The sequence below is a fragment of the Amblyraja radiata genome, chromosome 19 (assembly GCF_010909765.2).
Source record: "Amblyraja radiata isolate CabotCenter1 chromosome 19, sAmbRad1.1.pri, whole genome shotgun sequence".
Classification (NCBI taxonomy): Eukaryota; Metazoa; Chordata; class Chondrichthyes; order Rajiformes; family Rajidae; genus Amblyraja; species Amblyraja radiata.
The window spans coordinates 11,327,698-11,344,767 of record NC_045974.1 but is presented as its reverse complement, the minus strand read 5'-3'; the positions used below and the strand labels follow the sequence as shown (position 1 = coordinate 11,344,767).

The following is a 17,070-nucleotide window of genomic DNA, read 5'->3' as shown; positions in this document are numbered from 1 at the left end:
TTAAACACACCTGAGCCATTACAAACATCCATGAAGCCATGTCCCAAACATTATGGTGCCCTGAAATGTATAATCACAGCTGTAATTTCTACATGGTGAAACCAGAATGTATAAAAATACCGTTTAATAAAATCTGACAATGTTCACTTTAACCACATGTGTTTTTTTTTAATATTACAAATCTCAAATTGTGGAGTACAGAGGCAAATATATAAATGATGGGTCTTTGTCCCTAACATTATGGAGGACACTATAAGACATTGCAGTTCAAAATGACTTCCTCTGTGGTTGTACATTCTTGATGTTATAAAAAGAACTGAATTAACTATTTAAATGAAGCACATCACACACTAGCACAGTGGCAGAACCAACAGAGCTGTTGTCTCAAGGCTCCAACAACCCATCATTAATTCTGTCCTCAAGTGATGTCTGTGTGGAGCTTGCACGTTCTCCCTGTGAATCTGTGCGTTTCTTCTCAATGCTCTAGTTTCCTCTCTCATTGCATGATTATATGCAGGCTGATAGGTGATTTGCCCACTATATGTTGGCCTCAATGTAAAAGGTAGAACTTTAATGCAAGAGCTGAAGTCTTTCTCTACTTTGCCTGAGAGACCTCAGGACAAGGTCATTGAGAATATTCTTGTAAATATACATGTAAAATAGAGCAGACAATTTCTATAAATGAAACTCCAAATATCCACACAACCAGAGGGGTGGCACAGTGGCGCAGAGGTAGCTATATAAACTGGAGTGCATAATCCTAAAACAGCTACAAAAAACTGGGGCAGCACAGTGGCAGAGTTGCTGCCTCACAGCACCAGAGATTTAGGTTCGATCCTGACTTCGGGTGCTGTCTGTACAGAGTTTGTACGTTCTCTCTGTGACTGTGTGGGTTTTCTCCGGGTACTCTGGTTCCCTCCCACATTCCAAAGATGCGCAGGTTGGAGGGTGCGGTGCATCGTTGGTCAGCACGGACTCGGTGGGCTAAAGGACCTGTTTACACTCTGTATCTCTAAACATGTGACCATTTGTATCTAGTTTTCAAAGTATTAACAAGAGGCACATTTAATTTCAACCTGATTTCTTTATCCAGGTATTAGTCATTTTGAATTACATTTGAGTTCTGCTTTTAAGATTCATTACCATAAAGAAAGCCACACTCACACACAAACTTAATATTTTACAGTTAGCAAAAGTGCAAAACAGCCAACTTAGAAAATAACTGGATCATTTCATTCCTCCCCTGGAAAGAAAAACCCAGTTATTTTGTTCTACCTCTCTCTTCTGTAACTATAGGTTATTTCAAGATTTAAAAAAATCAATACTCACAAACAGTAGAGAGCTTTTAATTACACACAAAGACGACCCACATTTTAGGTCTCAGAGCTGGTGATTCATTTTGTGAAGAGTAAAGGTAGAACACTCAGCAGCAATACCAGCGTCATTATAAAAATGCATTCAGCCTTTTTAGGAGTTTGCGCAATGTTTTTTTCCCCAATAGACACATGCAGAAATGAGATGATACAGTAAAACTGTTCACATAGTAGAAATTCAAAATATCTCAGCTTTTAAGTTTTTCTACAGAAGAATATTAAGAGCCACGATTTCACTTTCACCGTTTATTTTTACACAGATGCTGAGATCGGCAACCACTCCCTTCCATTTCTGTCACCAGAATTTTGTGCTGCATTGATATTCACTGATTTAATGTGCTGCATTGATATTCACTGATTTAATGTGCTGCTTTTTTTCTTGTATCTTACTTAAAAAGAGCGATGAAAATAATTATTTTTCCTTGGGTTGGATGATTAGGTGAGACTTTATGAAAAGATTTGAGTTCCACAGGAATGTCTACTCTTAGTAAAAAAAAGTTTGCAATTCACTATTCTAACAGTGATCGACTACAGTTGTGAAGAATTAGAGGCAACATTATAGTGTTAGCACTAAAGCAAAAAAAAAAAAAACTTTTTTCTTGACAACCACACGCTCTACAAAACAATTAATCATTCCAGCATTACTAAAAATACTTCTCAATCTCCCGCAATGCTGCAGAAATTCACTAATGTGTACCAATACATAAAGATATCAAAAAGGGAAAAAAATAAATATTGCCTAGAATACCAACTTTTTGTTTCCAAGCCTGAGGAATTCAGGAATCTCGTTTAAAGTTGATTATGAACTCCAAGTGCTTCTGACCAGTTGACATTAATATCACAATGATAATTTCCTAGCCCAAGCACTGGGCATCGGTTTTCACAATAGCTCTGGAAAAAATTAGTTATATACAAAATCCATCAGCGCATAATGTGCCATCCAAATCCTTCACAATGATCTGCAGTATATTTATAAACATGCAAACTGCAACACAATGGATCAATCAAGAAAATATGAGCAACTATTTTCGACCAGTCTTGTTCCTGTTCTTCTTTGAAAAGAAATGCAAGCAGGAATATCCATTCAACAAAACATATTTGTGAAAGGAAATGAGGGACAATCAATGATTTTGTCTCTGCACCCAAGGTTCTGACACAAAAACACAGGGTTGCTACTTTATAAATAAAAGCTAACGTTAATTGTAAGGGGTGAAGTTTTCAATCAAATTGTAAGTTTAAAAGAAAAATGAACAGAAAACTTGGTTAAGTCAAATCAAAGAAACTATGTTGAAAATATAGTTTTGCTCTCAAGGCTTAATTTCTTCTTTTTTGGGAGGAACGCACCCTTCCATTTCTAGAACTTCTGGCCAGCCTTCATATTTATTTGTGTCTTTATTATTCTTTATATGCTGTAGGGGAAAAAAGATTTGTATTAGAACATGTAGAATGGTTGTTTCATTGGAAGAAAACAGGCATGAGCCACAATTATACATTCCAACCAGGTTTACAGCACCTTACGAGGTTTGTCGTCAATGCCTACTATGTTCTGTTGTGCTGAAGCAAAGCAAGAATTTCATTGTCCTATCAGGGACACATGACAATAAACTCTCTTGACTCTTGAGTTCCTTGGCCACAACAGCACCATACAGAATTTTTCCAGCTTCAACCAACTTATCTTTCTACTCACAAGCCACAAATTTTGTACATTCGTGTTTTAGATTTTTTACAGTAAGGACATGGAGGATTTGGAGAACGTGTAAAAGAGGTTTACCAGAATGCTGCCTGGATTGGAGGGTGTTAGCTATAAGCAGAGGTTGGACAAACTTGGATTGTTTTCTCCAGAGGTTGGGGGGTAAACTGATAAAAGTGTACAAAATTATGAGGGGTATAGATAGGGTATTTAGTCCGAATCTATTTCCTAGTTTGGAAGAGGAAAGTTTAAAATAACTGCGGGATAATGTTTATATTACAGATAGGTAGGTGCCTCAAACGTGCTGCCAGAGGAATGGGGGATTGGGGGCTGGCAGGGATTTAGAAGCAGAAAAGATAATAGGTTGACACATGAATATGCAGAGGGTGGAGGGATTTGGAACTTGTGCAGGTAAAAGGAATTAGATTAATTTGTTGTCATGTTCGGCACATACATTGTGAGGCGACGGGCCTGGTCCTGTGCCATACTGCTCTACGTCCCACATAGTTTTAACATAGCATGGAACCAGGACCTTCAACCCACCGAGTCCACGTCAACCATCTATTATTCGTTCACACTAGTTCTTTGTTATGCCAGTTTCACTCCCTACACACTTGAGGCAATTTACAGAGGCCAATTAACCTACAAACCTGCACGTCTTTGGGATGTGAGAGGAAACCCTCGTGGTCACAGAAAGAACGTGCAAACTCCGCACAGACAGCACCCAAGGTCAGGATCAAACCCGGGTCTCTGGTGCGGTGAGGCTGCAGCTGCGCCACCCGTAGCATCAATAGTATGTATTTCTAGTCCAAATATTTCAATCCTTCCAACACTACAGTTGGCCATGACTGCCTGTGACTACTGCATAAGAAATAAAGTACTGATTAATTTTCTGCTACTGGTAGAACATTGTAAAGCTTTTATGGCCATAGTTTCACACGTTCTTAGGGTTGCACTCACTGGAGAGAAAATAATTTGAGCAAAATACCATAAAGTTGAGCAATCCACCACAGTCAAGGTTTATTGTTTAACCTTTGGAACTGAATTTGTTTATCATGACCTTTAACTGCTTACGATTATGATTAAAAACACAATTAAAGCTACCATGGATTAAAGCTTTTGTATGGAAGGATCATCTAGTACATTAATTCACTCAAAACTGTTCGAGGTTGCTAAATACGGTCAGGATTAATCATCGAATAAAGCCAAGTTGTGTCAGTTATCAAAGCACTTTACCAAATGGAACACCACCATAGTCAATTAGATAGGTTCTTGATTAGTAAGGGTGTCAATGCGATCTGACCGGTGCTTTGTAAAACATCAGCATTAGGCTTTCAACTCATTAATTTCAATACATTCTTCCAAAAAATCTGCTTCTTTCCGCAAACTCAAAAAAAACAAAACATCTGGAATGATAGTGATATTTATTTTTTATAGAAATATTTTGTCCCGATAATAAAAGTAACAGCATTGCTAAACTTCAATTTTTGGGAAGCGCTATGAATTTGAATCCTATTAAATAATTCATAGTTAACAAGTTCAGAGCAAAATATTCAAGAAGCCAGTCTTTCCATCCTACAGCCTCAGCAGAAACTATCACAACAGCTGCTTGTTCACTTAATATAGCTTTCGCAGCAGTAGAGCTGCTCTTTATATATATATATATAATATAGCTTTCCCAGCAGCTCTAATATTGACATGTATTTGCAACAAGAAAAGGCCAAACAGTATTGTTGTAAGTCAAGGGAGAAGCATGTTTACAGCATCAACACCTATTATACCTGCTCAAAAGGACTCTTTGATTGAATCCCCTTTGCACCGACGAAAATCCAGTTGTCTCGGAAGCTGAGGTTGGAAATAGATGCGCTCCCCAATTCACTTAACAGTTTGCGTGCATTATCATCAAGTCTGCAGCAAAACAAGGCAATTTGAAACAAAATTACAGCAATCTGCTTCTCACCATGTATCTTTATCGCCCATACAATGCTTAGTTTAACACTACCTCACAGCTTGGTTGCCACTCTTTGGGAGACACCGTACAAGTCTTGCTTGTAGATGTACAGTTTGATTTCTTGTGAAATGGCTGAATTTTGTCCAGTAGCACCTGGACTACTGTTGACATTCTGTGCGGCACGTTGCAGACAAAGAAAACTATGTGGCACCATTGTCAGCAAGTAGCCTCCTGCAACCGAGACAATATTTTGTCAACAAGATATGTTCAGGAACAGTAATGGAGTCCAGGATACGGTCTCAAGTTACCACTCTGTATTTATGACTTGCATGATTATTCTGTAAGGCAACACACCCAATCAGGCATGTGGAGACACAAGAGACTGCTGATGCAGGAAGTTGGAGTGAAAAAAACAAACTGCTGGAGGAACTGCAGAGATACTGCCTGGCCTGCTAGCTTCCTCCAGCAGTGTGCTTTTTGCTACAGGAGTAACTGGATTCGAAGTGCCGTGGTTGCAATCCAGTACCATTCATTCCTGTTTATCTCAGTTCTGAAGAAAGGGCAGCACAGTGGCGCAGCGGTAGAGTTGCTGCCTTACAGTGGCATTAACCCGGGTTCGATCCTGACTACGGGTTCTGTCTGTACAGAGTTTGTATGTTCTCTCTGTGACTGTGTGGGTTTTCACTGGGTGCTCCGGTTTCCTCCCACACTCCAAAGGTGTGCAGGTTTGTAGGTTAGTTGGCTTCAGTAAATTGTCCCTTGCATATAGGATCGTGTTAGTATACTGGGCGATCGCTGACCGGCGTGGACTCGGTGGGCCAAAGGGCCCCTTTCCACGCTGTATCTCTAAAGTCTAAAGGTGGTTGAACTAACATGGTACCCACATCTCCCTCCACACAAATTGCTTGTTCTGCTGAAATATTCTCCAACAACTTCTACATCTATAATAAGAAATATTAATTTATAATTTCTATCATGACTTCAACCTAAACACATTATCATCTTTATTCCTCATTAATTTTTCCCACCCAGTTTCCAATTACAAGCTATTCACTGTCATTTCACTATGAAAGAAGTTTGGCTTTCGGCTATAATCTTAATTTATACACTCACGTCATCTAAATTTAACAAGTTGAATTGATTTTCGCAGTTTGTAAACCATGCCAGAGGCCAATTACAAAATTTAAAATTTAAATATATATATATATATGCACATTATAATGTTGTATTTAATTAAAAACTTTCCAACCTAGGGTTACTTTGGGAGCTGATTTTTCTTCCCCATACCAGATCAACTTCAAATGAGAACACTAAGTAAACTGATAAACAATTCTCCGACTGATTCATCAGGAGTTAATGATTGTTTACTAACTTGGTTGCAGCATCGTCATACGTAGCCATAAAAACTATTGTTCCTTCCTTTAAGGCTTTCAGAAATTCATTGAAAGGCTTTACATCTGTGGGGAACACAAAAGTAAATTTACTACACTCAGGTCAATTATTAACTTAAGCTGTGGTTACCTATACTGAACCATGTATTTAAAGCATGACATTTATAACTTGTGGTATTGTTCTCAAAATAGTAACTGCCACCAGTCAGATTATAGAAAATTATATGTGTACAGTCATAATGAGGGAAGGAAATTTTTATTTCCTTGTAACTATTTAATTAATGGCCATCAACAAAACCTTGAGTATTCTGATGTGCCTGACGGAAATGGGGGGGGGGAAGTGATACGTGGATTAGTACAGCACCAAAACTGATCATACTTACGTCAGGAATTGGTTCGAGATGGGGTTGGAGGGGAGTGATGAAGTGCCTAGATCAGGAAATTAGTGAAATAGTGTAATTGTGCAATGAAACCAAATGTTTATTTCACATGGTGCTACATTAAAATGAGTATCAGAAACATCGCATTAGAATTGTTTCCTATACTACAATCTGTTTTTTTTCCCCCATACAGTGTACAAAGGAAGAAATCCTGCGAATTTCTTTCCAACCGACACTCTCCTATTTTGGAAATATATTGCATTTGTTTTTTATTATAACTGAGAAAATTCCTGTAACGCTCCATTTAATGGGAATACCTTCACACAAATAATAGTAGTTAAAGGAAGCCTTCACCAGCATCTTCTAAAGGCTCAAGCTGTAAATAAAGAAAATGCCCGCAAAATGTTTCTCTTCTCAACCCTTGCACTGATATCTTGGCCCTCATTTCTTGATGGCATCAACTCTAACTGCAACACACAGCCACTCCAAGATTTACCATTGTGCTGCTTGATGTTTTCATAGACAATCAGCTCTGAGAAGATTCAAAGCTTGTTAGTGTAACAATAATACAAATCAATTTGTATACTTCACAACTAAAAGCAGAAATCTCGACCCAACATGTCCATGCCAACCAAGATGCCCATTCTATGCAAGTCCCATGTGCCCTTGCTTGAACCCCCCTCTAAAGTCTTTCCTGTACCCGTGCAATGACTTAAATGTTGTTATAGTTCTTGCCTCTACCACTTCCTCCAGTAGCTCGCTCCATATCCAAACTCCAGGACCGAAGAATTTAATCTCCAAACTAGGAATCAGCCCCCATCTCTGCCACTGGATCCGCGACTTTCTGACCCATTGACCAGCATCAGTTAGGAGGGGCGTTACCACCTCCTCAATAATAATTCTCAACCCCGTTGGCCTGCAAGGTTGTGTTCTCAATCCCCTACCATTCTCCCTATACTCCCTGGGTTGTGCGGCCAAATTCAGCTCTAACTCCATCTAGAAGTTTGTAGATTACACCACTGTGGTGAGATGGATCACGAACAATGATGAGACAGAGCACAGAAAAGAGAAAGAGAACAGTAATATGGTGTCAGGTCATCAACCTCTCCCTCAATATTAGCAAGGCAAAGGAACTGATTATTGACTTTACCAAGCGTGGTGGAATAAATCCCCAATCAGCATCAATGGTGTCAAAGAGAAAATGGTTGAGAGCTTCAGGTTCCTTGGCATTAACATTTCCAATGATCTGTCATGGACCAACCACAAGGTGACACACCAACGCCTCTACTTTCTTAGGAGACTGTGGAAATTCGGTATATCTCCAATGACTCTTATAAACTTCCACAGATGCACCGTACTGTCGGGTTGCATCACAGCTTGGTCTGGGAACATCTTTGTCCCAGACAGCAAGAAATTGCAGAGTTGAAGATGTAGCCCGGTCCATCACACAGACCAAACCTATCAAGCTCTGTTGAGGGTAGGTATTTTGTAGATTCATATGGAAAACGTTGCTGCAGCAGGACCAGAGCAACTAAATATATTCATGTCAGAAGACAAGTATTTCAAAGACTCAGCAAGTTTAGTGTGATTCATGAGTTACCAGGCAAACCATAAAACCTAACAACATTGAACCTTTCCAAAGATCCTCATGAATATCTTATCACTGAAGATTATAAACCAACAGGTATACTCAAATCTAAAAATATGTTATAAAAGTACTAAATCTGTACCTGCACCCCAAAGGTCAAAAACTTTAGTGTCCAATAATTCACCAGTTCTACCTGAAAGAAGCAGAAGAGTGAATGAGCTTAAGTGTAAAATACCAACATTTAATGATTATTGAGAGTAAACCACCAAATATTTAGAATCCTGGGTTAACAAAATTAACAATGGTTAATCATTCTTAAATACATTTTAAAAAAATAGATTTTAGTCTTATCTTTGACAAGACAAAAAAGTCATTTTAAAATATTTTCTTGCCTGCTAAATATTGAGTCCCCTAATGCCATTCATGGTACAGCACACTTGTACCTGTACGTTCCATGTAAATGATACCCATCAATTATATACAAGCCCTGCTGATGTTGCTTCCCCATACAAAGTACAAAATAATTAAGAAAATACTGATATCAAAAAAATAATTACATTTTCAGGAATTTGAGTAACTGATCTTGAGAAATGTAAGAAACCGCTGAAAGAAGCATTGTGTCAAAGGAGGCAATCAAGAACTAGATCAAATTGGATAAGATGATTCACTCACCGTTTACTGTGGCAATGTTTATGCCACGACCAACGTTGTTTTTCACGCCGCTCATTATTCTACAAGAGTGAATAATTGCATCATATTTCAGTCATAGTGTAGTAACAGACTAACCAACATATCCGATCTACACTAGTCTCACTTTCCTGCGTCTGAACCATACCCTCAAAATCTATCATATCCATGTACCTGTCTAAATGCTTCATAAACGTTGCAATAGTACCTTCCTCAACTACCTCCACCGACAGCTCGGTCTAAACATCCACCACCCTTTGTGGTGAAAAAGTTACCCCTCAGATTCCTATAAAATCTTTCCCCCTTCATCTTAAACCTCTGCCCTCTGGTTCGTTAAAGCTTTGGTTTCAAGTTATTTATTTAAAGATATTGTGTAATGATATGACAAACCTTAGATGTAATGTGTGTCAATGTAAACCTCAAAATGATTCAGCGTTAATTGCATTTATCTGCTAATGCCTCGATAATTACTTTGTGCAAGGGTATATCATTTGTACCTTGCTCCGGATGCCGCAAGTTTAGAAACCACCGGATTTTCTGCACAACATAATTTTGTGAAGAAATTCTTATCAAAAGTAGTGAAGCACAGCTTGCACCACCAAAGTCAGTGCGGAAAACAGAGTAAAGAGGATGACTGCATTATTAAACACAAGTTCTCACTTGCAAATAAAGTTGACTTGCATTTTAACTGAACGCAGATTAAATTGACAAATTGCTGAAGTAACTCAGCGGGCCAGGCAGCATCTCAGGAGACTGAATCTGAAACGTCACCCATCTTTTTTCTCCACTGATGCTGCCTGACCCGCTGAGTTACTCCAGCACTATGTGTCTATCTCTAGAGAACATGGACAGGTGAGATTTCGATAGCGTGGCATTTTATCATCTGAAGGGTCCCAACCCGAAATGCTGCCTATCAATGTTCTCCAGAGATGCTGCCTGACTTGCTGAGTTGCCCCAGCACTTAGTTTTATTTCGTAAACCAGCATCAGCAGTTCCATGTGTCTAATGATTACATTAAAACAAATTCATACTTAAACAGAGTATCTCATTTTAGATAAAACCTCAAAATTAAATAAGATATGTTCAATTACATCTTACTTATCCAGTTTATTTTAATCTGTCATGTGAATACACAATGTTATTCCTTGCCTAATCAAATCAATTAGATCTCCAGATCCCTATATCAAGTTGCTTTATCAAACAGGGTAAAGGTAGGCTTTGCTGAGGAAAGATGGAAATATGTTCATCCATAATTAACACTAAATGACATCCCACATTCAGCAACCTTTCTTGGTGTTCTGCTTAACATTTGTTCATGATAAACAGCTTTAAAATACTGAATCATTAATCATTTATTTAATTGTCTGTGTCTGGTAGGGTTCCCAAAAAAAAAATTCCTTAAATAATGAGACCAATGATTTGCACAATACACGTACCGATATGACCTTACCAGTATGTTGTACAATTATAACTACACTTCCCTATTTCTAAACTCCAACTCTCATGATATAGACCAATCCACCATTTGCCTTCCCAAAATCCTGCTGCATCAGCCTTTTACAATTTGTGCTCCAGTTAATGTCCATCCCTCCGTACTTCACTCATCTGCAACTGAATGTAACACAGGAGGAGAAATATATCAATACTTACATTTTATCTTCAATACAAATTTTGGGTCCAACCACGTTTGCTGCTCCACTGGCCATTTTGAATGCAAAATGATTCTCAGGGCAGGGCTTTGCGAGGCCACATTTGTACTTTGGTGACTTTGTTGCTAAGATAAAATGTTAAGATTTATTTGACTAAAAGAAACCTTCTCATCCACACATACTATTCAATAAATAATCGCGTAGAAAAAAAATCCAGAAATACGACAAAATGACTGACTTTATACTTTAGAGATTAGATTAGATTAGATTAGATTAAATTTTATTAATCCCCTTATTCAGCTCGGAAACAGTTCCTTCGGACTACCCACCAGCTCAGGGCCTGGCAGACATTGACGCAGGGACAACAACCTGGCTGCTCAACACCCGACTTGAGATCTAACTATTCCTTTGGTATATTTATGTTTCATTCACAAGAAGAAGAAGACCAGGTCTGCGCCGACCAGCAATCATCATGTACACTAGAATTATCCTACACACGAGGGGCAATTTTTTTATGAAGCCAATTAACCTACAATTCTGTACGTCTTTGACGTGTTGGAGGAAACCGGATTCCCTGGAGAAAACCCACACTGTCACAGAGAGAAAATACAAACTCTGTACAGACTGCACCCATAGTCATGATCGAATCAGGGCCTCTGACGCTGTAAGGCAGCAACTCTACCGTTGTGCCACTGTGCTGCCACAAACAGACATGCTGTTACAATGTTTTTGCTCCATTTTCTCAAGTCGCAGATAAACCTCAAAATGACGTTAGCAAAGTGGGGCATAAATTTGTTTTACATTTTATGTCTAGCAGAATTATATTTGAGGTGGCAAAAGCTGGGCAAAAAGTTCAACACAGAAAGTGCTTGATACTTAAGTAACAGAAAATCAAAGTTGAATCAATAGATGATTACATTCACCATTTACCAAAATAACTAAATCACCATTTACCAAAATAACTAACTCACCATTTACCAAAATAATTAAATCACCCTATACTTATAGGGCAGCACGGTGGCTCAACGGTAGTTGCTGCCTCACAGCAATTACAGTGCCAGAGACCGGGTTCGATCCCGACTACGTGTGCTGTCTGTACAGAGTTTGTACGTTCTCGCCATGTCTGCGTGGGTTTTCTCCGAGATCTTCAGTTTCGTCTGACACTCCAAAGACGTACGGGTTTGTAGGTTAATTGGCTTTGGTAAAGATTGTAAATTATCCCTAGTGTGCGTAGGATAGCGTTAGTGTGCGGGGATTGCTGGTTGGTGTGGACTCGGTGGGCCGAAGGGCCCGTTTCCATGCTGCATTTCTAAACTAAACTAAATAAAGTTAATATAGGATGTACAGTGGCTTGCAAAAGTATTCATATCCCTTGAACTTTTCCACATTTTGTCACGTTACAACCACAAACGTAAATGTATTTTATTGGGATTTTATGTGATAGACCAACACAAAGCGGTGCATAATTGTGAAGTGGAAGGAAAATGATACATGGTTTTTAAATTTTTTTACAAATAAAAAACTGAAAAGTGTGGCGTGCAAAAGTATTCAGCCCCCCTGAGTCAATACTTTGTAGAACCACCTTTCGCTGCAATTACAGCTGCAAGTCTTTTGGGGTATGTCTCTACCAGCTTTGCACATCTAGAGACTGAAATTTTTGCCCATTCTTCTTTGCAAAATAGCTCAAGCTCAGTCAGATTGGATGGAGAGCGTCTGTGAACAGCAATTTTCAAGTCTTGCCAGAGATTCTCAATTGGATTTAGGTCTGGACTTTGACTGGGCCATTCTAACACATGAATATGCTTTGATCTAAACCATTTCATTGTAGCTCTGGCTGTATGTTTAGGGTCGTTGTCCTGCTGGAAGGTGAACCTCCGCCCCAGTCTCAAGTCTTTTGCAGACTCTAACAGGTTTTCTTCCAAGATTGCCCTGTATTTGGGTCCATCCATCTTCCCATCAACTCTGACCAGCTTCCCTGTCCCTGCTGAAGAAAAGCATCCCCACAGCATGATGCTGCCACCACCATGTTTCACAGTGGGGATGGTGTGTTCAGGGTGATGTGCAGTGTTAGTTTTCCGCCACACATAGCGTTTTGCATTTAGGCCAAAAACTTCAATTTTGGTCTCATCTGACCAGAGCACATTCCTCCACATGTTTGCTGTGTCCCCCACATGGCTTGTGGCAAACTGCAAACGGGACTTCTTATGGCTTTTTTTCAACAATGGCTTTCATCTTGCCACTCTTCCATAAAGGCCCGATTTATGGAGTGCACGACTAATAGTTGTCCTGTGGACAGATTCTCCCACCTGAGCTGTGGATCTCTGCAGCTCCTCCAGAGTTACCATGGGACTCTTGGCTGCTTCTCTGATCAATGCTCTCCTTGCCCGACCTGTCAGTTTAGGTGGACGGCCATGTCTTGGTAGGTTTGCAGTTGTGCCATACTCTTTCCATTTTCGGATGATGGATTGAACAGTGCTCCGTGAGATGTTCAAAGCTTGGGATATTTTTTTATAACCTAACCCTGCTTTAAACTTCTCCACAACTTTATCCCTGACCTGTCTGGTGTGTTCCTTGGGCTTCATGATGCTGTTTGTTCACTAATGTTCTCTAACAGACCTCTGAGGCCTTCACAAAACAGCTGTATTTATACTGAGATTAGATTACACACAAGTGGACTCTATTTACTAATTAGGTGACTTCTGAAGGCAATTGGTTGCACTGGATTTTATTTAGGGGTATCAGAGTAAAGGGGGTGGAATACCCCCCACGTCACACTTTTCAGTTTTTTATTTGTAAAAAAATTTGAAAACCATGTATCATTTTCCTTCCACTTCACAATTATGCGCCACTTTGTGTTGGTCTATCACATAAAATCCCAATAAAATACATTTACGTTTGTGGTTGTAATGTGACAAAATGTGGAAAAGTTTAAGGGGTATGAATACTTTTGCAAGCCACTGTATATATTTTGAAGCCTTTGAGTGTCCAATCCTAAACAATCATACACTCAAAACACATTCTGACTCTGAAAGAGGATGCAAATTTGAAATACAGCACTCAATGTGCCATTGTTGCGCCATAGGGCACTCAAACATTTACCATTGGTGCGCATAATTGCAACTATAGATAGTTCCATTTCCCCTGAAAATTAATGAGTTTAATATAAATTCATCAATCACTGTGATTGACTAAAGTTTTGAACCTTCATTTCACACATCTGAAGACTTACTTCGTACTTGCGCATCATCTTGTGATCTGGCTGCAAAATAAAATCATCGGTCTGTTGTTAGTAAACAACTCAAGTGCTTTGCAGTAATTTGATGCAAGCACACATTTGACAAACATGTCAATCGTGAAGTTCGAATATTTTCAGATTTTAAATGCATCATGATGAAGGCTTCCATTAAAGGCGCATGAAAAGCATGTACATTTGGGTCTTGTTTATTAAAACCATTATCTCTTGTGAAATTAGATGAACATGTATTAGGGTCAATTCGCAATATTTTGGATATGATTACTTCTTTCTACACAGTAATTTCATTCTCAAACCCATCTCCAAACTCTTGAATCTAGGTGTCAGCTCCCACCCCCTCTGCAACTGGATCCTCGACTTCCTGACCCATAGACCACTATCAGTGACGATAGGCGACAAAATATCCTCATGGTAATAATGCTCCACTAGGATGCATTCTCAGCCTCTTACTTCACTCTTTATTCTTATGACTGCGCAGCCAAATGCTGCTCTAACTCCATTTGTAAATTATCAAAATGACACCACCGTTGTGGGCCGGATCTCAAACAATGACGAAATGGAGTACAGGAAGGAGACGGAAAACTTAGAAACATGCTGTCAAGGCAACAACCTTATCGGTCTGAAGAAGGGTCGCAACCCAAAACGTCACCCTATCCTTCTCTCCAGAGATGCTGCCTGTCCCGCTGAGTTACTCCAGCATTTTGTGTCAACCTTTGATTTAAATCAGCATCTGTACACAATGTCTCCTTGAAGGTCAGCATGACAAAGGAGCTGGTTACTGACCTCAGGGAATGAGGAGAATCAAGAACCATTTCGATTACTGTCATTCCCTTTTCTCCCCTCTCAGGCAGAAAACACACAACCTTGAAAGCATGTGCCACCTGATTTAGTCCTGATCTTCCAATCTACCTCATCGTTGCCCTTGCACATTTTTACCTACACTTTCGCTGCAGCTCTAGATATATAGCAGTAACAATACATCCTGCACGCTGGTATTTTTCTCTTTGCACCACTCGCTGAATGGTTTGATTGTACTCATGGATAAGCATGATTTGACTGGACAGCACGCAAACAAAATTTCCCACTGCACACATGACAATAACCAAACAAAACTAAACTAATTTCATAGCCTTGCTATTGGATAATTTTAACTTACAAGTAACAGTCCAGTCAACTTATCTAAAAAAAATATCACTAGGAAGTTACAAACACAAGCTGATGTATTAAGAAACATAGCCCACAATGCTTCTTTTGTAATCGTAGTCATGGTTTTTCTTCTACTTTGTGAGAGGGCAAGTACCTTGCTCATAACACTGACAAGCAGTTAAAAGAGCTGCAGATTACTTCCCTTGAAACAAAAGTAATAAAGTTTGATAAAAGAACTGCAAGAAACAAAATGAAAGTCTGATAATAGATTGTTAACTGCAGTCGACACTTGTTTCCGGATACCATCAGGGTTAGCACATTTGATTTCCTGGTGACAGAGTTAACACCACACAGCCCAGACAAATGAAGACTGACAATGAGGAAACATATTAAATAGGAATGAATAAAGAGCCTTGAAGCGAGGAGAAAATTAATTGGCAGGAACAAGGATTTAGTGAATGGGGTAAAGGCTGGTCAGCGCAGACTCGGTGGGCCGAAGGGCCTGTTTCCACACTGTATCTCTAATGTCTAAAGGAAGAGAAGGATAGACAATTGTGCTGATATTATAGATTTTCGTGGAAAATGCAGAAGATATCAGCTATCAGGTGGTGAATCAGAAAACGTTCTTTCACAGGACACACAGAACATGGAATTCGCCACACAAACTATTTTTATACTCAAGTTCATTAATTATTTGAAAAGAGACCGTATAGATACTCGAAAAGGAGAAATAGTGAAGGTAATAACAAGGAACTGCAGTTGCTGGTTTATACCAAAGAAAGACACAAAATGCTAAGGTAACTCAGCAGTTCAGGCAGCTTCTCTGCAGAACATGGATAGGTGATGTTTTGGGTCTGGACCTTTCTTCAGGTGTTGAGAAAGGAAGCTGCAAAAAAGGGCAGAGGCGAGGGGGTTCTTTGACAGGCAGATTGTTGAACAAAGGCCAGAGATGAAAAGACTAGTGCGTGCCCAAAATGGATAAGAGTTTCAAATTATGAAACTCAAAGGTAGAAAAGTTGCCGATTGTATGGCCATTGGAAGGGATGTAGGTGGAGGGGGAGAGGCAGGGGAAAAAACGGTGCAAGGTTAGCCAAAGTTCAGGGGAGGGGAGTGGGGGAAGAAAGGGGGAGCCTTGGGGGAGAAAGGGGAGGGGAAGGGGTTAGTTACTTATGAATTATCATGGTTTGTCGTCTATGGTTAAGGATCAGAATAAATTGATGAAAAGCAAAACTCACACAAATCAAAATGAAATAGCGTCTGTCTGGTGTGCACCCATTATTAACATTATAACAATTTTTGAATATTAATAATTATGCAAGCCATTTTCTTGTATAATAATGAATAACTTATATCTATGTTTATGTCATTTCTATGTCAAAACTTTGTGCTGCATTTTATTCTGGAAACGTAACATTTCAAGTTACTAAGGCATGTGGTCAAATACTTACCAAATATTGATTTGAAATTTCCATCTATTTTGATTTCAAATATTTGGAATGCGAGATAACCCATCAGCAAAAACAGTACAATGACTACCCCAAATTTTATTGGACCTGAAAGATCAAATGGTAGAAAAGTCTGTTAATAGAGTTATTCAGCACGTAAACAGGCCCTTTGGCCCAACTTGCCCATGCCAACCAAGATGCCCCATCTACAGTAGTCCCATCTGCCCGCGTATGACCCATATCTCTGTAACCCTATCCTATCCATGTACCAAATGTCTTTTAACTGTTAAAATTAAAGCTGGACGCTCTCCTCCGTTGGGATCAGACTCTCCGCTTTCCTTTTGGCGTCATCTCCGACTCCGGGCCAGGCCGCTTTCGGTCCCTCTGAAAATTGTGTCCGGTTGGAGATCTTCGCCGGCCACCCACAGCGTCCCTCAGTTCCAGTAAAGACGCGATGGCGCAGGAAGGAGCGGACCGTCCCGAGGAGTGACAGGAGACCAATACGCACGGTGCGGAG

The 17,070-nt window shown here is 39.5% G+C and overlaps 1 protein-coding gene across 2 annotated transcripts in view; it reads right to left on the bottom strand.

Moving 5' to 3' along the window:
• Positions 1–1,064: 1,064 nt before the first annotated feature.
• fam3c (FAM3 metabolism regulating signaling molecule C) overlaps positions 1,065–17,070 on the bottom strand; it is a 38,506-nt gene continuing 22,500 nt past the window's right edge. The window contains exons 3-10 of one of the 2 annotated variants that reach the window (XM_033037667.1): positions 16,557–16,661; positions 13,939–13,968; positions 10,711–10,834; positions 9,046–9,104; positions 8,516–8,566; positions 6,387–6,471; positions 4,845–4,971; positions 1,065–2,782 (exon numbers count right to left, since the gene is read on the bottom strand). In XM_033037667.1, the coding sequence (XP_032893558.1) occupies positions 2,681–2,782; positions 4,845–4,971; positions 6,387–6,471; positions 8,516–8,566; positions 9,046–9,104; positions 10,711–10,834; positions 13,939–13,968; positions 16,557–16,661 (683 nt within the window). In that variant the 3' untranslated portion in view covers positions 1,065–2,680. The remainder of the gene's footprint in view (positions 2,783–4,844; positions 4,972–6,386; positions 6,472–8,515; positions 8,567–9,045; positions 9,105–10,710; positions 10,835–13,938; positions 13,969–16,556; positions 16,662–17,070) is intronic. The other variant, XM_033037668.1, reaches the window with a different exon arrangement.